Source organism: Lycorma delicatula, chromosome 2, assembly GCF_047948215.1.
Source record: "Lycorma delicatula isolate Av1 chromosome 2, ASM4794821v1, whole genome shotgun sequence".
Lineage (NCBI taxonomy): Eukaryota > Metazoa > Arthropoda > Insecta > Hemiptera > Fulgoridae > Lycorma > Lycorma delicatula.
In genome coordinates this window covers 163,126,084-163,149,247 of record NC_134456.1, presented here as the reverse complement: position 1 = coordinate 163,149,247, position 23,164 = coordinate 163,126,084, and the positions used below count along the sequence as shown (strand labels likewise).

The window sequence follows — 23,164 nt, the reverse complement described above, 5'->3', positions numbered from 1 at the left end:
CTTGATATATGAGGTGGCTCTTTTCATGTTGAAACCAGTTTTGCTGAAGGTCAAGATTTGGAAGAGAATGGAGCGCCTAGGAGCAAAAAATGTGTAGCATGTCAACACGACGGTGAGACGTCACAGTGACAGCAGAGCCCCCTTCATCATATTTAATGACAGCAGAAACATCATATTCGTTCAGTGACAGCAGAGCCCCGTTCATTTTATTTCAAAGAAGTAAGGGGCTATCACCACACAACATGAAAAAGCATACCATACAGTGAGTTTATCACTCTATAACAGTTGCTGGTGAAGCTGAGCAAGGTTTGTTTGTGCTCAGTAATGGAAGTTCCTCTTATTTATGTATCCTAAGTAAAAATGGGCTTCATCTGACATCCAAAGATTTTCAATAAAGTTAGCATTCTCATTGATTTTAAAAGACAGTTTTTCACAAAACTGTAGATGCACTACACAATCATTAGGTTTTGGACAATTTGAATTTTGTAAGGATGAAATTTCAGGTTATGGAGTATTCTTTGCATGCTTCAATGATGAGCAGTTTTCTGCACTGAACAACAAGGACTCCTTACCACTACAGCTTTTCACGGTATCAATGTTTTCTGGTCTATGTACAGACAATACGTGCGTGACCTAGGCTTTTTTCAAAGCTGAACAAGTCTCTTCAAAGTTATGAACCCAAGTTCTGATTGCTTCTGAAGAAGGAACTTGACTGCAGGGTGGTATCTCACAGTGTCGCTGAAACAATCTGTTTGCAGCTGTTACACTGTCACCATATCAGTAAAACACCCTTACAGCAACCGCATGCTCTACTACACCATTCCTCTGCTCCATCACAAACTAAATGTCTGTTATTGCTCTACAGTTTAACATCTTTCAACCATGCACAGTACACCTATAGGGCTGCCAACATCAGATTCAATATTTTCTGTTTTTCAGCACCACCCTGTAATTATGTTGACTTAAAAATTAATATTCTATTTTCGTAATGTGTACGTTGCAGTCTCTTCAACAAGTGAATAATAAGAAACCTCCCCTCAGCCCAATCAGATGAGGATGATGTCTACTCTTTTACAGACTTGGGCTGAACAATCTTGAGATGTGTGGTTAATTGGACCTCAACCACCAAAGTACACTGGTATCCAATGTCTAGTTTTCAGATCTATAAAAGCAACTAATTTTTACTAGGATTTGATTCTCAGAACCTTCGACTTCAAAATCAGCTGTTAAAACAACTGATTTGCTATACTAGTTAACCACTTGACCAGCCCGGCTGGGCTTAAAAATATTAATATTTATACCAATTATTGTATTTTACAAGTGTACATATACTTTTTATGTTTTAAAAGAGTAATTAAAAGTTGTAATAGTTATATTTTTCTTCTGGACTAGATTTTGTGGTGTTTATTTTTTGGTCATAATGTTGGAAGTATCATTGACTGAAAATCAGTAAGATTCTATTTCAATATTTATAAAATTGGTTTCCGTATTTACCTTTTTGATTTTATGTGCCCATGCATGTACAATTCTAGAGGATATTTTTTTCATTGTAGTAGTAAGCTCATCCAGTTAGTATTTTTTACTACTAACCAAAAGAATCTTATTGCTAAGTTTTATGTAGTATTTTTTACTACTAACCAAAAGAATCTTATTGCTAAGTTTTATGTAAAATTTTTCTTATCTGTAATTTTTCTTTACTGTACTTCAAAATTATTATTGTAATCTTTGAATTTTAGTTGATGTAAAATTTACAGTGATTTATGTTTAATATCGAAAGACTTTGCTTATTTTACAGCTGCATTTTTGACGCAGACTGTGTGCTTGGATGAAACAACAGTTAAGTTTGAGATCTGGGACACAGCTGGCCAAGAACGGTACCACAGCTTAGCTCCCATGTATTATCGTGGGGCCCAAGCAGCTATTGTTGTTTATGATATTACAAATCAGGTAATTTCACCTCTAAATTGGCCAAAATTTTCTTGTTTTAATCATTGAATTTTCAGCTTTTCATCTGAATTATTTTAGACATTATTAATTAATTATTTTATTTATTTATAATTTTTTTTTCAAGACATTATTTTCATTGCTATGTATTTTTAAGCTTTAACATCAGTACTGATTCACATTGAATATTGCAGCTAAGACTTTACTATACCCTTTATCTAGATATTAAACTCCTATAAGAATGAGCATTATAAATTTTTATCTGTAATATATGAATATAATTAATTTTTCCTCTTTACCTTCATTATCTCACTACTATCATGAACTGATTATGTTTTCTTGTAACTCATGATTTTGATTTTTGAAAGGCACCACTCTAAAGATTGCTGTAAGCAATCCTTGCATATAAAAAGTGTACTTTTAATCTGTTTTTGGCTTTGCATACTGAAGTTCAACAATATATTTAACTCTGCAAAGAAGGCAATAGTTACTTCACTCCTCATTTTTTCCTAATAAGTCCTATGTGTGTGTACATGTGTCATTGGCATATTGGGATGGTATCATATGTCTGGACATCTATAATAGTGCGATAATTATAAAAAAATAGTAGATAATTTATTTTGTTTTCATCTCTAAATATTTGAACTGTCAATATGAAACAGCTCTGATGGGGAGTCTTATTCTTTAAGACTTTGGGGATGGAACTCCACAGCCCTAACTTTTGCAGTTCTTCTTCAGACTACACCCAGAGCTGCAGAACACTTAACACTGCACACACACACATACACACACACACACACACACATACACACACACACACACACACATACACACACACACACTCACATACACACACACACACACACACACACACACACACACACACACAAATAAATGCCAAAAACACTACGCAAATTACAACATATACCCTTACACAACTTCACAACAACATCCTACACTGTTTCTTTTTACATTTACACTCTGTGGTGTTATGACATCTTATGAAATGCAACTCCATAACAACAACAATGTCCTTTGGGCATCTGGTTGAACCCAGTTGTATGTATCTCTATCTCCAGTATGCGTGCGCTCTGCTTGAGTGGTCCATTATATTACTGATACTCATGGGACACAAAATACCACAAGTCACTAAATACCAGCCGAGTGGTAATTTTTTGCTGCTGCAAAAATTTGAGATTCTGGAGATGGTTATAATTGAAATAGCTTATGAACTTTGTTATCAGGAAGTTTGGAGGTGAAACGAATAACGAAACAGAAGGACGGAGTGGAAGAACCAACACCTTCCCTTTTGTATTAACTTTAATCTTCCGGTACCACTAGAGAAGATTAAGGTGGATTACTTGTTGATTCGTGAGCAACCTTTCATCTCCAACCCACAACGATATTTCCAATGACAGGAGTATGACTATACCACAACTTCTTGTTTATAAACTGCAATTTGCACTCGATCTCTCAAAGAAGGTCACAACAACACTGACTGCCAGGAAGAAGAAGCATGTGATAACTGCGCGGGTACAGATTCAGTTCGATCTTGGGATTGCCAATTTTTAAAGAAGATAAGGCAATCCTAAAAATCTACCGAGTAAAGGATTTCTTTTCCAGCCGCCCAAAGAGAATATAAAAAGACAGTTAGCTCTCAAAACCTTGTTAAAACAGATGTCTCTTTCCCCGCTGCAACATTAGTAAAATTCCTGTGAATGCAGACAACCAACAGTGCAGATCCTGCAGTAAGCTAAAAAGATTTGTTCAGATGTTGTCTGATCAAGTTGCTTCACTTACAGCTACTATTTCAGATCTGACAAAGATGAAGAAAGAGTCGTTTGTTGCATTTAGCAAATCCAATTGTGGGATCCATCTGAAAGTACCTGTCTCCAAAGTTTTACCTTTGTGATCAAGAACAATCATGGATGGTGGTAAGCCATCTACTAAGCTTCCTGTTAAGGGAGTTCCCACAACCACCGCTTCTGGGATGTCACCTATGACTTCCTTCTTCAAAATCTACTCTTCCATCCCCTCATACACTAGAGGATATGGTTGAGGAACTGCCTAACCCCAGGACATCGAAGTTCCTTACCATCAAAAATACGAAAAAGAAAAACCTGATCACATACAACTAAATTTTTATATATTTTCCCAGAATCCTGTATCTATAACAACCTTTACTTATGAACAATATTCAATGGAACATTAGAGGTCTTTGGTCCTGCACTGTGGATATTAGAGTGTTGGTGCGTGCATATGAACCACTAATCACGTGCTTTCAGGAAATGCATCTTCTACAACAAGATATGTTAACACTTGGAGGCTGTTTCTGTGGTAGATACGACCGTCTAATAGACAGTAGAGAGAGTGGTGGGGTTGCTATTTTAATGCAGAATGAGCTGTTGGTTACAAGGATACTACTAGCTATCCTTATCCCTGCTGTTGCTGTGAAGATCTCTATCCCCTTCAAATTGTATATCTGCAATTTATATCTCTCACCGAACTTTGAGTTCAATGCTCTAGAAATCTAAGATCTTCTCACACAAATCCCATTCCTGTCGTTAATTGTAGGAGACTTCAATGCCCACTATTTCCTGGGGCTCAACTTTCTGCTTTTTTCGAGGAATTATGATAAACAGAGTGTGACAAGATTTGGACCTTTGTCTACTGAATGATGGGTCACACACATTCATGTTCTTATCATCTGGTACATTGTCCAACATCAACCTCTCCATATGCTCACAGAGTTTACTTCTTCAACTTAATTTGTCTTTTTGTGATGACTTTCACGGCAGTGATCACAGGTCAAATATTATTGCTTTTGATGTCGACCACAAGATGAGAAAAAGGCCATGGAAATGGTTTGTTGAAAAGGCAGATTGGAACAGTTACCATGAAGCTTTCCCATTACAGTATGATGGTGGTGCAGGCATCCTTGATCAACTTTCCTCTATTACATCCACGATACTTGAGAATGCTAATAGATATATCCCACAAACATCAGAAAACCCTACACATCCTTTGGTTCCTTGGTGGAATGATGATTTCTGGAACGCTATTAGCAAACTATGGCAGGCAGTGTGTAAATTTAACCGCAGGCCTACAAAAAAGGGCCTACAGAGGGCAGGCCCTCTGTAAGGGCCTACAGATGAACATCTTAATTTGTACCTATGGCTAGAGTGGTATGTCGTTGGGTATTCTTAGAGCTAGGAGGAAGTCTTGGAGGAAATACGTAGACACCATATCCCGCACTATTCCCACATCTACTGTGTGGAAAAAGATCCATGCAATTTGTAGGTCACTAAAGCAATCTATTCTTGGGCTTCTATGTGAAGGACAACTTCTTTCATTATCTTCTGTGGTTATATTAGCAAATACTTTGCGCTCGGTGTCTCACTTCATCATATGGTAATGAATTTCAGAGGTACAAGATACAGATAGAAAGTTTATCATTGAACATTGGTGATTCAGTTGTTGAATTAAATGCTCCATTCGCATTCACTGAGTTGTCACATGCACTTACAAACTCACGTGACATGTACCCTGAACCTGACAACGTTTGTCTCAGTATGCTGTCACACCTTCCCCATTCGGCGTTGAATGTTTATAATGATCTATTCTCTGCACAAGTCTTCGCACCCTTCTGGTCGGAAGCCATTGTCATACCAATTCTTAAGCCTGGTAACGACAAAGCCAGACCCTCAAGCTAGCGCCCTATCTCCTTGACAAGCAACCTATGCAAGGTAATGGAGAAGATGGTGAACTGCAGACTTACGAGGTACTTAGAGAGACATGAACTTTTATCTCCAGAGTAGTGTGGTTTCCGACAAGGACAATCAACCATTCAGTGTCACTGGAAGCAGTAATTCAAAACACTTTCCTATTCCGCCAGCACCTCGTTATTATTTTCTTGGATATTAAGAAGGTACAACATGGCCTGGCGACATGGTTTCTTAACACCCTTAAACAATGGGGAGTCAATAGCTGTATGCTTCCATTTATCAGGGGATTCTTAAATGACCGAAATTTCCGTGTTCATGTTGGAAATACCTTATTGAGTAGCGTAACCAGGGAGAATGGAATAACTCAAGGAAGTGTATTAAGTACCACCTTGTTTGCTATAGCCATCAACAGTATTACTGAATATGTGCAACCACCTGTTTTACGTTCTTTATTTGTTGATGAATTTGCCATATATAATTTAACAGCCACATTCTTAGGTCGCTGAAATCTATTATATAATCGCTGAGTTGAACCATCGCAACACACAAGTGAGTTTCTATTGGATTCCTAACCACGTGGGAATTCCAGGTAATGAACGTACAGATTCCATGCTAAAGATGTATCAATCAACTTCCTTTCATCACTCATGTTGCTGCTTCTGTTTTTATTAATTGTATAAAACAGTCTCTTTGAGCAAAGTGGCAAGGTTTCTGGATGGCTACCGTTGATAACAAACTCTGGCACGTTAAAGATTCTGTATTGCCATGAGACTCCTCGTGCAGAAAAACTCATCATGAGGAAGTGGTCGTCTGTCGATTGTGGTTAGGACATACCAGAGTCACACACGAGTATCTCATTTTACTAGGACATGCACCACTACCCTATGTGCAAGATGCAACTGCTGTTTATCTATGCGCCACTTACTGTTAGATTGTATATCTTACATGGCCTTATGTTGTATATTTAAATTATCCTGAAACATTTGCCATACTCTAGGCAATGACAGGTGGTAGATCAGGTACTTTTATTCCTACGGAGAATAAATGTTTAACAAAATGTAATATTTATATATATTTAGTGTTTGTAGATTAGTTGTAGTTTTTTAGAAGAATGTTAATCTTTGTTATCCGTGAAGGACCCTACACCCCTTGCAGATTTTGTTAAATTTTTTATATTTTACTTTTTTGTTGTAAATAAATTTATATTACTGTTAGATTCAGATTGTGATTATTAGCTTTAAGTTTCTTTCTTTTTTTTTTAGCTTTTCATTTTTTCCTGTGTATGTGATAGTTTTAAATTTTTAGTGATATTAGTTTTTAAGCTTTTAGTTTTTTTATACTTTAATTTTAATCTAGTTTTAGTTTTTTATAATTTTTACTTATTATATTATATTTGATCTGGGTGATAACACAAAAACATTTTTCACACATCCCCCAAAAAAAAAAAAAATAAGATGACTTCTCGAGAAGGCCTTCGACTTCAACTGATGACACCCGTGTTTAGAAAATCAGCAATCTGGTGCATGCAAATTGCCAATTGACTGTCACAGAACTTGCAGAAGAGGTTAGCATCTCAGTTAGATCATGGCATAACACTTTGACTGATAAATTGAACATGCATCAAGTTACAGCAAAGTTTGCCCCATATTTGATGTCAGAACAGCAGAAAGAACATTGGGTGGATGTTTGTTGGCTACATCTTGAACAAGCCAATGGTGATGAAAATTGATTTAAAGGAACATAATGGGAGAAGAAAGCTGGGTATACGACTACAACATTGAGACAAAAGTTCAGTCATCACACAATGGATTGGCATAGGATCTCCATATCTGAAGAAACCACATCAGTCTCGATTTAATGTCAAAGTGATGCTCTCTGTTGTTTTTTTTTTTATTTTAATGGAATTGTGCATTTTGAATTTTTTCCTCATGAACCATGTGTTCTGTCAAGGCATTCTACAACGGTTACGTGAAAAAATTTGCAAAAAGAGAACAGAGTTGTGGCGAGACAACTCATGGTTCCTTCATCACGACAATGCACCAGCACACTCAACTGTATCAATTCTGTGCCAAAAGTCAGATGACTGTCCTTCAGCCTCCCTATTCGCCAGACTTGGCTCTTTGCAATTTTTTCTTATTTCAAACTGTCTTTAACTGTCTAGCCCTGAAAAAATTGTTGATACTAGAGGGTCAGTGCAGGTTTACTATAGGTTGACTTTTCATTCTAAGCAATAAAATTGCTAAACTATAAAAAACAAAACGACTAACTGAAAAAATTCAAATATTTAAAAATAAATAGAAAAACAGAAATAAAATTATTTCAAAAAGGCTTGAATGAACATTAATTTTAAAATTGCAGATGAACATTATGAGATCAATGAAAACTTGATCCCCTTAGGTCCCATCTTACCACACAACTATACTTCGTCTGAATTATTGATAGAATAATTTCTGAAATAAGCAATTGTTTTATGTAATTTTAATTACTACTCTACATTGACTGGTCTTTTATTCATTTAACTTCTTTTTTATTTATTTTGAGTCTTCAACATAAAGTTTGTAAGAAGTATGTTTGTAACAAATGTATAATTTTGTTTCCACAATTTTTTCAATATCAATTAATTTTGATTTATTTTAAAACCACACTGTTTTGGTTAATTTCAGTTTATATATCTGTTTTCTACTGAATTTAATTAAAAATTTTTGTAAAATCAAAATTCTTCACAAATTTTGTTGAGATCTATTGTTTATTTACCAGCGTTATGAAATTAAAATACGCTAATTTTAGAAAAGAGTGTTTTTCGATCCTGACTTTTCTAAACTTTCTTAAAAGTTACAGAATTTACCATCTACAACCCATTTTTTATTGGTGAGAAACATTAAACTCTAATTTTGCTCCATATTTTGTTTCCTAACAATTTTAATAACCCATAATTTTACCTTTGGATTGAAAATAGAAGTGAAATTTCACTGCTCATAACTTGCAAACAAAGCATCTGGACCTATTTCTGAAGAAGGTTCATAAAAGGAATTAAAATAAAATTCATAAATAAAACACATGAACGGGAGTAAAATAGTTTTGAAAACTCAATAGATGCAAAGGATGATGGTGGATTGCTTGTGCAGGGGGGAAGAGGAATGTCAATACTAATATGTGCTACAAGCACTCTTGTAAATGCACTGTTTTGCAAACATGTCTGTTTCCCTTTACTAACCCCCTTGATATTCTCAATTTAATTTTTTCCCATTGAATTCTATTTATTATTTTTAGTTTTAAATACTTCAATTTTTTTTAACAAAAATAAAAAATAGAAAGGAAAGATAAGTGTTTTTTTAATTTATCAGCTCTTTCCATCCATATTATCTATATCATTAATGTTTGAGTGACTGAGATTCAATGGCATGTCATTTTTAACTAGGGTAAACCTTTCATTTTGGATATAACCAACTCTGTTTGCTCAGTATTATTCTGTTGCATTTTTAACACATGTTTGCAGGGTTGCTTCTAATGTTCAGAAAATGTTTTCTCAGTATTATATTTTGTCAACGTGATACATTTTCTTCCACAATCTGACTTTCCATTTTCATTCCTATCATTTCTGAACTGAACTCAGTTTGGTGGCAATCTACATTTGGCCATAATCCTTCAAAATGTTTTATGTAATACTTGTTTATAGTAGACCTTGCTTAATCATGCTAGTTTATACAATTATGTTATTAACAAATCTGGTGAACACTGAATAGTCCTGCTTTGTAGCCATTCTAACAGTTCTTGTTTTGGTTAATTTGGATTCCAAGTTCAATCAATCATTAATTGTTTCATAATACGAGGTCTGTTCAGAAAATAACCGAACATTATTGATTACGCCCCAATGGAGATATTTAGTGACGTGCGATTGGCAGCATTGTGTTCCACATAACCTCTTCTGTAATGACATGTTCTTGGATTATTGATATCTCATTTAGTTTTTGTGTTATTATTTGAGTAAAATGTGTTTAAGTGTTAGTAGCGATTTTTGTAACGTGCAATTTTCAGGGGCAATGAATGGTACAGTGTAAAATTTTGCATGAAACTGGGGAAAATTTTCACAGAAACATTTCAACTTTTGAAACAATGGAGATGATTATAGATATGATGAATTATGGAGATGATGCTCTGGGTTGTATGCAATATTAAGAATGACGATTTAAAAGTGGTTATCAGTCAGTTGAAAATGACTCTTGACCAAGAAGGCCTTCAACTTGACACCCATGTTTAGAAAATCAATAATCTGGTGTGTGCAGATCGCCAATTGACTGTCAGAGAACTTGCATAAGAGGTTAGCATCTTAATTAGATCATGCTATGATATTTTGATTGAAAAATTGAACATGCATTGAGTAATTGTTCCTCGTTTGATGACCGACCAACAGAAAGAACGTTAAGTAGACATTAATAATAATAAAAAAAGGTGCGAGTTAGACTGGATTGGTGGAGGCTGCAAAAAAATAAAATGTTATATATTTTGCAGAGTAAATAGCAATAGCATAACATTATGAGAGTCAGGAAATTTTTACAAAATTGGTTAGTAGAAGTCAGGAAAAACGAATCTTAAAATTTGGTGGGAACCCTGCTTGGCACCTTGCAGTTTTCCTTATTTCTGAAATTAAAATCATTGATGTAAGGATGCCGTTCTGAGACTATTGATGAAATTAAAGAGCAGATTCGTCATGGACCTTTTAAAGGCCATTTCAAATGAAGCTATCCAGGACTGTATTCGTGAACTGGAAACACTGCTGGAAAAAGTGTGTGAATATTGGAGGGAGTACTTTGAAGGGTACTAGGACCAGTAATCTGTAAAATTAATAAAGATTATAAAAGATAAAGTTCAGTTATTTTCTGAACAGACCTCGTATATTTTCATATTACTCTCATTTAAATGCATTAATTTATCTGTTGTGGCTACTTCATTTACTTTTATTTCTAATTCTTGGTTTCCAAATTTTATATTTTTTTTAATAAATTATACATTTTCTCTATAGAATTTTACAATTTTTCTATTATTATATCACTATAAAAAAAACTTGCATGCCTATAAAAATTATCTGAATTATGCCAGAAAATTATTTGATTAATATTGAAAATTTGACATAATTTATTAAATAATGTAATAATTATAACTGACCATTCGCACAGTTAACATTAAAATATATAGTAACAGAAATCTTGTTCTAAAATTTTGAAATAAATATTTTAAATCCAATTTTCTCAACCCCCTCACTATTTAACTAAATTCATGTTACAAAAACATGATTTGAGTATGATGAAGGGAGCAGGTTAAAAAATTTGTTTGAATATAAGAGCAGTAAACATTCCTTTTCTCTGAATTTCATCTACTTATTTTAGTAAATTAAGGGATTGGTTTTATTGTGCGATTAAGGATTATGAGATTGTTGGTTTTAAGAATAATAATAATAGGTATTATATTAGATTTTTAAAATGTTTAATATTAATTTCTCATAAATAATTTTCATGAAATTTTAATATGTTCATTTTTTATATGATTGTTTTATTTTTGCACATTTTTTTAAGGATATGTAGATTAAAGTAACAGAAGTAATTTTCAGTTAAAATGTACACATTATTTTTTAACAAATCTTTTACCCAAATTGACACATATTCTTTTGTCTCCCAGACAGCAGGAATTACTATAACATTGAGTTTCTGGATCGCCTAGAACTCAGTTTCTGTTTTAATCTACTTATACATTATCATATAGACATACTCTCATGCTTTTGAAATTGCATTGTTTGCTTTTAAACAAATAAGATTTTAGCTAAACATTAACAATTATTAACATTGTTTTTTAGTTATATAAAAGGTAAATTGTATTGCCCTTTAGGATAGTAACGCTTACACTGATAAACATAATTTTTGTCTATCTAAATGTTTGATAAACATAATACGATATTAATATGTTTTTTTTAATACTGAAAAGGAATATGAACTCAGAATCTTTCTATCACCCACCATTTTTGAAAAATTTTAAATTATAATAGGATTTTTTTCATTTTCAACATACAGTTAGCATTTTAAGCTCTTATATTGTATTTTTTTAGGTCATTTTTTATTTATTAACTTTGTTAACATAATTTATAAGCTATAAATAAACAATACCAGGCAAAGATTTATAGTATATACGAGGTGTGTGAGAAAAGTAATGAGACTGACTTTTTACTTACCAAAGTTTTTATTTTTTTTAAACAACAATATTATCCCCTTCAAAGTAGTTCCCTTGGGCAGCTATACACCGGCGGAGTCGTTGTTCCCACTCCTGGTAGCAGCGCTGGAAGGCTTCAACTGGTAGGGCTTTTAACTGGTCGCTTACAGTCTTTTGAATGTTCTCTAGAGTTCCAAAATGACGTCCTTTTAAGACATGTTTCAATTTTGGGAAAAGGAAAAGTCACAAGGACTCAAATCAGGTGAATAGGGGGGTTGAGGAACCGTACGAATGAGTTTTGAGGTAAAAAATTCCCTGATGGAAATGGCCGGGTGATACGGGGCATTGTCATGATGAAGCATCCACTTGTCTGCAATGTCTGGTCTCACGTGAATCACTCTTTTCCTTAGCCTTTCAAGGACACCTTTGTAAAACACTTGGTTGACAGTTTGTCCTGGAGGAACGAATTCTTTATGTACGATACCCCTACTGTCAAAAAAGCAAATCAGCATGGTTTTGATCTTTGATTTGCTCATTTGACATTTTTTCAGTCTAGGAGATGACGGAGCATGCCACTCTTCACATTGCAGCTTTGTTTCAGGATCTTACTCAAATATTCAGGATTCATCACCTGTGATCACACGATTGAAGAATTCTTGGTCATTGTCAATCCTCTCAAGAAGATCAATGCACACGTTTCTTCGATTGTCCTTCTGTTCCATTGTGAGGTTTTTCGGCAACAATTTCACACAAACCTTTCACATGTCCAAATAGTCTGTCAAAATTTGATGCACGGTGAAAGTGTTTAAATTTTACTTCACTCATTATCCTTATTGTTAAACGACCGTCTGATCACACAAGAATCCTCACACGATCAATGTTTTTGTCAGATTTTGAAGTTGATTTTGAGGTCTCCCTGAGGGAGGTTGATCTTCAAGTGTTCTCGGCCTTCCAAAAATGATTTGTGCCAGCGGAAAATTTGTGATCTTGATAAACAATGTTCCCCATAGGCCTGTTTCAACTTTTCAAAGGTCACACTCACGGATTCCCCAAGTTTAACACAAAACTTGATTGGACAACATTGCTCTAAATTCCGATGCCCCATCATTTTCATAACACACAACAAAAATTCAACTTCACTGATGGCACTGTCAAAAATAATGTGTTGGCTGAATGAAGTTGAAACTCGTACTGAGCATGTGGAAGGGATGAGCAAACTGGTCTAGCACAGACCGGTAGACAGCGGTGCCAGATTGTTCGCAGTGTTACCAATCTTATTACTTTTCTCACACACCTTGTATACATATCATAGTCAAGTATTATGACTTCATATCTAATACTGAAGAGTGAGCCTTCATGGACAAGATTAACCATGTCTGTGCAGGTCAAAACATGTAGCTGAAAACATAGCTGTTGTGTGTATTTAGCACTGGATTTAGGAATAAATTAATTTTGTTCAGTCTTATTGCTGTCTTAAGCTTGTTAACAGTACAGTGTCATAATGCCTTGAAATTGTGTAAATGATGTGGATGCCTTTTGTTATGTATGTGGTGAGTTTACTGTAAAATGAAATAGAAAAAAAACATTATACCTCTAATTAAAAAATTATATCATTTGTACTTTCATTGTAAAATTGGTGATCAGGATAAGACATGGGCTCCTCATGTAATATGCACTAATTGTTCTGTATATTTAAGAGGACGGCTGAACGGTTCATGGAAGGCCATTTTGTGTACCTGTGGTTTGGCGTGAACCAAAGGATCATGTAACCGATTGTTACTTTTGTTTAACACGTGTGTCTGGAATTTCTAAACAATCGAAACACTATAAAATATCCTTCATTGCAATCTGCAATCAAGCATGTACTTCACAGTGAAATTATTCCAGTTCCTGAGCCACCTGTGAATGTATATTTTGAAAGAATCAATGAAGAATCAGGCACTACCGAAGAAGGCAACAATGATTTTGATTTTGAATTATCTTCCAATCAGCCACATCTTATATCACAAGGTGAATTAAATGACTGCTAGGGATTTAAGTTTATCAAAAAATCAAGCCAAGCTGTTAGGATCAAGACTGCAAGGTTGGAATTTACTTTAAAAAATACAGGGTTGGAAGCTGACAAAAGGAACTTTCTTAGTATTTTATTGATGAAAATAATACACAAATATTACATATATGTGTAATATATTACACATATATGTAATATATGTATATTACACAAATATTGATGAGCTCATGTTGCACTTGGACAAGTTCATAAACCTGAGGACTGGCGCCTTTTCATAGATTTATCCAAGTATAGTTTAAAAGTGGTGATAGAAAAATTGTATTTACAGATCTGTAATATACGCAAAAAAGCAATTCAAAAAATGGTATCACGCTTAGAGAAAATTAAAATTTTTTTTTCTAAGTGTTATTAGATATTAAAATTAAATCATTTAAATTAACAACATATTTTTGTATGTAAATTTAATTACAAATATTTGAGTAGTTACTATTTGATATAAGAAAATGACAATAAAATATTTTTTATTGATTAATAAAAATTTTGTGTTGCTATGCTCAGATTACCACATTTTTATTTCAATGTAAATGTTTTATGTCATGATGTTTTTTCCTCAACTGATGGAATAAAATGTTATGTTGATGGTTACTAAAAATGTTATTAATTTTTTTAGTAATAATTTAAAATATTAATTCACTAAAATTGAAAAAGATGTAATGAATCAAAATTAAACAGAAAATACAAAACTAGTTCATTTTCTGTGTTCGACAAAAAGTTTTTGTAGTTTCATTTTGATTTGTTATAAATAGTTTTAAAAATCTTTAATCTTATTTGTAATTAGTTTATTCCAAATTTTATTCCAGGATACTTTTGGTAGGGCAAAAACATGGGTTAAAGAATTACAGAGACAGGCTTCTCCTACGATTGTAATTGCACTTGCTGGGAACAAGGCAGATCTCGCTAATAAAAGGAGTGTCGAGTATGATGAGGCACAAACATATGCTGAAGAAAACGGTCTTCTGTTTATGGAAACGTCAGCTAAGACTGCTATGAATGTAAACGATATATTTCTTGCTATTGGTGCGTATTAAATTATGATTTTACAAAGTTATGTCTGTTCTTATATTTATTTTTTTCTGTGTAGTTAAATTTTGTTTTGTTTTTTAAATTAAGTTTATTATTGGCCATTTTTTGAAGACTCTGTGTTTGTTTTTTTACATTGAAGAATAATGTTGTACTTTGTAGGATTCTTTACTTAAGCTGTTCTTTTGCGTTTCAATTTACTATCTCATAATTATTTAACAAAGCATATAGTCACAATTATTCATAATGTATATATATAAAAATGTTAAGTTCGTTTGTGTACGGCTTCAAAAACTCAAAATGTTCTTCACCGATTGAGGTCAATTTTTAGCATGATGTATAATAACCCGCATTAAAGATTGTTTTCATCTATTTTTAATAAATCTATCTATCTATTTTTAATTTGTACATTTTTAATTTGGAAATGTAAACAAAGGAAAACCAATCAGATCAATGCAAGATGGCCGCTGTCAAACACAACGACCAAATTTCTTTGAATTATATTTAACAGCTAAAACATCTGTATTTTATTAAAAAAAACACGATAAAAAAAATTTTAGCACGATATATAACCCGCATCAAAGATTGTTTTCATCTATTTTTAATAAATCTATTTTTAATTTGTACAGTTTTTTAATAATTAAGAGGCTAATAAATCAGATGGAAATGTAAACAAAGGAAAACCAATCAGATCAATGCAAGATGGCCGCTGTCAAACACAACGACCAATCACAAAGAGCCCGTATGGCCGTTGCCAATGTAAACAAAATCACAACTGATTAAGTAACAAATTTCTTTGAATTATATTTAACAGCTAAAACATCTGTATTTATTAAAAAAAAAAAAAACACCAAAACAAAAAAAAAAGCCACCAAGAAGTATGACTTACAGTAAATAAAATAAAACACCCAACTTTCTTATAGCCCAGATAGACTTAAGACTATGCAAACAAAAAAAGTCAAAACCAAATACACAGAAAATAAAATATCCCTATATAATGACCAAAAAAAGGTTATTTTTTTACGTATATATGACCAAACAATCGTTTTTTGGTAATTTAGCGTTCTTTGCTATGTAAAAGAACAAAATTCACAAATAGCAACACTGAAACCACACAACTAAGTATTCGTTTTTTTTTGTTTTTTCTAACCTCCGAAACCACAGTTATGCATTGCTTCAGATGATGATATGAATGATTTATAGAGTATGAAAATGCCATGCCTGACCGGGATTCCAACTCGGAACCACCGAATTAAAGTCCGAGACGTTACCACTCGCGCCACGGAGGCCGGCAAACATATTCGTTAGGAGCCAAATAAAAACACAACTTACCAATATGGCGTTGTGTGTCAAACCAATTTTATACAGACTATAATTACTTTTAATACGCGAAACCCTTTGCAATGATTGAACATTAACTTAAACCTCTTCAAAAATTATTCCTTTTGAACTAAGCCCCATTTTGATATCATTGATTTTCTATAACACTGCTGGAATTCTTTTCGTTTAATGATAAGAGGCGTTGTCGAAGACAATAACCGAATTCTCTTCCAAAGGATATAATACACCGCTAAACTATTTCTAAATAATTCAAATTTGTGTAATTTTTTTACGAATCGCGTTTTTATCAAAATCTCACCTTTTTCTCAATTGACCTGCAAGGTTTTGTTTTCTTTGGAGACCGTAATTCATTAGTAGATTCATACTCGAGAATCACATTGTACACTGAAGCAGCACAACTTCTACTTACGTTAGCAGTTAATTAACATCTGAAATCAACGCCGTTTGATTATTCTGTAATTTGTAAGCATTACTCTGCTTTTGTAAGTATTTAAAATGATGTGTTTTTTCGCACGACTTAAGGGCTTTTTTCACAGCCCACAAATCTTTATATATAAAAATGTTAAGTTCGTTTGTGTACGCTTCAAAAACTCAAAATGTTCTGCACCGATTCAGCTCAAATTTTAGCACGATATATAACCCGCATCAAAGATTGTTTTTATCTATTTTTCGCATCAGTCACATACCTGCGACCGGGAGAAAACAGTTTTTTTAACGGTCATCTATGTACCAGTGACAGCGAGGCGAACACTCTCCATAATATCTAATGACAACCACAGTCACATGTGAAACAATACCTGTTCCCAATTACATTGTTTATTAACAAAAAAAAACAAAACATATCCACTTGCATCTGATTCAGATTATTATACAATCTGAATTAAATATTCACTTTAATCGAGGTACTTTTGTGTGATCGTGTCGTGATTGAGGTGCGTCTTTCACCAAGCTCTGAATTTATTAGAAAACGACCAACAGTGGGATATATGTATTAATGATGCGTGCAACACTGCACATCCAAACCAAATTCGCACATTATTCGCAATTATATTGATCGCTTGCTTACCTTCATCTCCCACAGAGTTATGGGAAAGATATCGATCGCATATGGCTGAGGATATTTTGCATAGAGTACGCCTAGAAAATACCAATATGACCATGGAATTTACAGAAGGCATTTACAACAAAGCATTGATAAATATTGAAGACAAGTGCTTAGCTATTGCAAATAAAGTTCTTAGTCAATTCAGCCAGCACCCACCCGAGCTGCGATTGCTTCATTTGATGTGGATTTACGCCGTGAACAGAGTTACAACATTGGTGATCTTCAGTCATATGTCCAATCAAACATTCCCAAATTAGCGCGTGAACAGAAAGGCATTTATGATCGCATAATGCAAATGATAAATGACGGAGTTGGGAGGACCTTCTTCTTGGATGCACCAGGAGGAACTGGGAAAACATTCCTCATTAGATTGATTCTAGCAACGGTTCGATCAAAAAATTACAATTATCCTGTTGCGGAATATTAATCAGCCAAAACTCTGCAATGGCACGCGACTTGCAGTTAAGAAATTGATGAATAACGTGGTGGAAGCAACGATTTTAACACGGGGCCTTTCAAAGGTGAAGATGTCCTCATTCCTCAAATACCCATAATCCCGACCGATACACCATTTTAATTTAAAAGATTGCAATTCCCAATTCAATTGGCATTTGCAGTCACAGTCAATAAAGCTCAAGGTCAATCTTTAGAATTGTGTGGTTTAGATTTAGATGAGGATTGCTTCTCAAATGGGCAGCTGTGAGCAGACAGTGGAAAAACAAAAAAATATTGTATATCCACAAGTATTGCAAAATTAAACTTCTATGAAATGTATGCTTTGTTTTGTTTCTCATTTCTCATCCATGCAACCACAATGTGCCACAGCGAAGCGTGGTGGATAGAGCTAGTATATATATGTAAAAGGAGCTGATTACTTTGAAATGCAAGATTAAGGATCCCATAGGTATACAAAAAATTTAATTCGGCATAAAGTTGCTATTTACTGCAAGGGTGGTTTTTATGTTTTTCTTTTATACTCTTGATTATCCAAGCATTCTCTTATTCCAAAATTCAGTTATATCTGTGAGATGGTATGGCCAATTTTAAAAATTCAAATGGTTTATTTTTTACCATATTGAGTGTTAATGTCCGGTTATCTAGTCATTCTGTTTCAGTAAAATTATGAAATAGAATAAAAAAAAATTGAATAAAAGTACCAGAAAAACCAATAGTAAACATTTTTTGATTACAGTAATTTTTTATAATATGCAGTTAATGTGAGGCATGCAAAATGAATCATGTCTAAAAGAAACTAATGTTTGGCTGTACCTCATGGGTTGTGTAGAATACAGTCACAGTTATTTTGTAAAAGTTTAGTGAATTTTACAACTAAAGTTAAAATTATGTATTTTTACACGATTACGATATATAAATCAGTTTTCAAAAACTGAATCTCCTTTTACGCCCCAAAGAGCAGAGTAAAGCGATGCCTGGCTGTGAAGCCCAGCAAAGCCAGGCGGAGCAGCAAGGTGGAGCGATAAATGCGGAGAATAAGTTGCAGGTCAATAAATGGAGCTATAGCTAAAAAATCACTACAATAAGTTTATTGTGGAGAAATGCTAATATTTATTTTCTAAAATATTTCAATAAAATACTTAATGTTCTCACAAACATGAGGATATGAACGTGTTGTGGGTCCAGGAGGCAGAGTCCCGTTGGTTAGATGTTTGCGCGAGCAAAGTGAGCTCTGGCTAGTTATTTAATCATGAGACCACCGGGTTGGTCTAGTGGTGAATGCGTCTTCCCAAATCAGCTGATTTGGAAGGAGAGTTCCAGCGTTCAAGTCCTAGTAAAGCCAGTTATTTTTACACAGATTTGAATACTAGATCGTGGATACCGGTGTTCTTTGTTGGTTGGGTTTCAATTAACCACACATCTCAGGAATGGTCGAACTGAGAATATACAAGACTACACTTCATTTACACTCATACATATCATCCTCTGAAGAATTATCTAAACGGTAAACAGGCTAAACAGGAAAAAGAAAGAAAGAAAGTTATTTAATCATGAATAATTAAATTAATGTTAATTTCTGTTTCTCTAGAAAGAAGATAATTATTAATTAAAATTTCAATATGGGTTCTGTTTGTAATTTTCAGGCAGGTTGGAATGGAATTTCTTTTAATTTATATTGTTTTTCTATAATTTTTCTTTTAGTATATATTATTATTTGTTCTCATTTCCAAATTACAAACTTGCATTCAAATTGCAAGTTATAAAAATGGGTTTTTTTGTTATACTAGTAAATCTTTTCCCTTTTTGTAAATCATTATATGGTTATAATGTATAATGTAACAGTAGAATATACGTTCTATTGGCTTATATGTGTCATGTAATGTATTTTACAGCTTAAATGTTCAAATTTAATTTTATCAGTTTAAAAATGTAGTGCAGAAAATTGAGTTTGGTAGTTCAGCTAACTATATAAATCGTAAGTTATTCAGAAGATGGATGGATAATTTATTGAATACAGGTTTAGGAATTAAAAAAGAATACATAAATAAAAATCCAATCTTAGTATAATATCTTATAGTATATAGTCTGTATGAGTTACAGTCTGGTAATGAAACAGGGAAGGAGAAAAACTGGAAAAAGAAATGATTTTTAAATGGTACTGTTACAGGCGGAAAAATTATCTAGTTTGATTGTATATAAAATGAAGAGGCTTTAAAAGACTGGAGAAGATATTCATCTGTGTGAGAAACATGTAAAACTAAGAACTTGGTGGATAATATAAAAAAAGTTATCCAGAATTATTTTATTTTGTTTTGGACGGATGTATAAAACTTGGAAGAGTGAGGAAACGTTAGAATCTATAAAACTTAAATTGAGGATGTTGAATGTAGGTGGTATACATTGAAGATATGAAATTAATATAGAATAAAATGAAATTCAGAATCGTCTCAAACCACTCAAATGACTAATGATAAAAAAAATAATTAGTATTATTATTTTTACACATTCAGGATGGTTGCCAAAATACATAGGTTTTTTATTTGCTGTAGTTATAATATACTTACTAAAATCCGGAAATTTTCTTTTTAATTTTTTAGTTTATATTTGATGACAATATGTTCTCCGGGATGTTGGTGATGTCTTCTTTAATCTGTGTTTTGAGTTGGATAAAGTTTTTTGGTCTAGTCTGGTACACAGCACTCTTCAGATGTCCCAATCTGTAATATTCTATTTGTAACATATTACAGACCAAAAGATCTGGAGACGAACGGCTAAGCGATGTTAGCAATCCTTGAAATTATGCAATCCTATAAACATCTCACTGCTGCCATACACTGTTGAACAATGTGTGAGTTGGCTCCGTCATGTCGAAACCAGTTTTGCTGAAGGTTAAGATTGGAAGAGAATGGAGCCTAGGAACAAAAAATGTCTCTAACTTATCAACACAACGTTGAGTTGTCACAGTGACAGCAGAGTCCCCTTTATCTTCAAAGAAGTGAGGGCCTATTTCTCCATGACACGAAACTGCACACCATATAATTAGTTTAGCACAGTAAAATGGATGCTGGTGAAGCTGAGCAGGGTTTGTTTGTGTCCTGTAATGGAAGTTTTGCTTATTCACATATCCTCTTAAGTAAAAATGGGTTTCATCTGACCTCCAGAGATTTTCAGTAAGTTAGCATTTTCATTGATTTCAGACAACAGTTTTTTACAAAATTGTAGACACAATACACAATCGTTAGGTTTCAGTTCTTCGACAGTTTGAATTTTGTAAGGATGAAATTTCAGGTTATTGATTATTCTTTACAAGCTCTAATGTCTGAGCTCCAATGACATTGTTCGGTGCAGAAAACTGCCTCTATGAGGACTCCTTACCACTACAGCATTTGACGGCATCAACATTTTTTGGGGTTTTTTTAGTCCTAGACTAGTCTCTTCAAAGTTATGAACCCAGGTTTTGATTGCTTGTGAAGAATGAAATTAGCTGCAGCATGGGATCTCACAGTGTCGCCAAAACACTCTTCATAGAGTGCACATTGTCACACTCTTTGCAGCTGTCACACTGTCACCATGTCAGTAAAATGCCCTTATGGCAACCGCATGCTTACACCATTCCACTACCCCATCACAACTAAATATCTGTTAATGCTCTATAGTTTATCATCTTTCTCCCACTTATGGTACACCAATATGGTTGCCTACATCAAATTCAAAATTTCCTGTTTCTCTGTGCCACTCTGTACTACACTATTGAGATAATTGTTAGCTGAAAAATCAGACCTTGTTTGCTAGTTAGAACTGCTAATTAAGATCAAGCTTAATTTCTGAACTAAAGAGTTTAACAACTTGTATAACATGTATACAAAAGAAAAGGTGTGGTGAGTTATTTGTATTTTGTATCCCAAACAGATCGTTATAGAAGCTTTTATAACATAAATTTAATCACTGTGTAGCATGTTTTAAAAATGATTTAAATTTTGTGGCAGTCAAAGTAGAATTGCAGGTTAACAAAGAAGGTATGTGTCTGTAACAATAAATGATGTCTGTGAAATAGTTGTCATTTCACAGACATCATTTATTGTTAAAAAGCTAACAATACAGTTGTTAGGACTTTTCCATCATGCGGCTAATAGCCGCATTCTGGCAAAGTGCTACAACTGTGGGTTGTATCCAATGCTTGGCCTACAGTATGCGCATGTGCACACACACATAAACAACTTAATTTAAAATATTTATCATTTATTTAAATATAATATTTTTTCGTTTATATTCAGTAAGTCTTAACTAAAACGCACACGTACACCATATTTATTTCACACGGGTGTGGTGATACTAGCAGCAACGGTCAGCACTAACTAAACTAATGTAATTTCACAACGTAACCTGTAACATCACAACATAACAGTACTTTAGATCATTTTTTGGGGTGGGGGTGCGATTTTGCAAAATATTTTTTTGCAGATATTATTTTTTAATTTTTAACAAATGTGCTTAAGAAAAATGACCTTAATTAGGCAAAATCTTGAGGTACTGAGGGTGACCTTGCTCTACAGCCTCACCCCCTCTGGACCTTTTAAGTTAAAAATTTAATGGCATCAATGCCCCAATATATAGAAGCAATTTGACCAAGTTGGTCAAAATCAGTCCAGTAGTTCTGGAGATATAAGGTGATTTAAAGGCCAACCTTGATTGCACGTGCACGCGCACATTCATACAAACATTAACATTGTAAAATTTCCATCTGGTTTTTTTTGGTTCCGTAGGTGTCAAAACATCAAGATCCAGCGAAAATCGCATATGCTCAAATTGGACCGATTATAGTAGTTTCCCTTCTAAAGCTGTAGCACATTTTTTTTTTTTTTACATCATCAGTTGCTGCATTAAGCTTTAACTGCAGTAGAGAGGTGCTAGATTAATCAGATTAAAATTAATGCATTGTGATCAGTTTCTTTCTTCACAGAAGTACACTACCAACTAATGTTTGATGCTTTTATTAGATAAGTTATTATGGAATTAGTATGCCTTGACTCCCCCATTCATTACAAAGGTGAAATTCCTTTGTATTCTTGGAATGGTTTTGACACGAGCTTGGCATCGTGCCCAACAGAATCCACCCTAGATGAGAATTTATAATTTTTGGATGGCCGGACTTGGTTAATTGTTTCACAGGGAATTAGTAAATTAAAATAAATCTGAGCTCCTATAAGGAGGTCTATTTTGCCTGGAGTATTATATGTTGGATCCGCTAATTCAATATCAGAAGGTATGTTCCACTCATGAGTGTCAATGAGGGAATGTGGCGTA

General features: G+C 33.7%; 1 protein-coding gene across 4 annotated transcripts in view; it reads left to right on the top strand.

Annotated features, from left to right (window-relative positions):
* Rab5 (RAS oncogene family member Rab5) overlaps nt 1–23,164 on the top strand; it is a 127,776-nt gene that overhangs the window by 72,227 nt on the left and 32,385 nt on the right. For all 4 annotated transcript variants that reach the window (XR_012755192.1, XR_012755191.1, XM_075356609.1 and 1 more), the window contains exons 3-4: nt 1,796–1,947; nt 14,739–14,955. Coding sequence is in view for 2 of the 4 variants with exons in the window: in XM_075356609.1 (XP_075212724.1) it covers nt 1,796–1,947; nt 14,739–14,955 (369 nt within the window). In the remaining 2 variants the exon portion in view is untranslated. The remainder of the gene's footprint in view (nt 1–1,795; nt 1,948–14,738; nt 14,956–23,164) is intronic.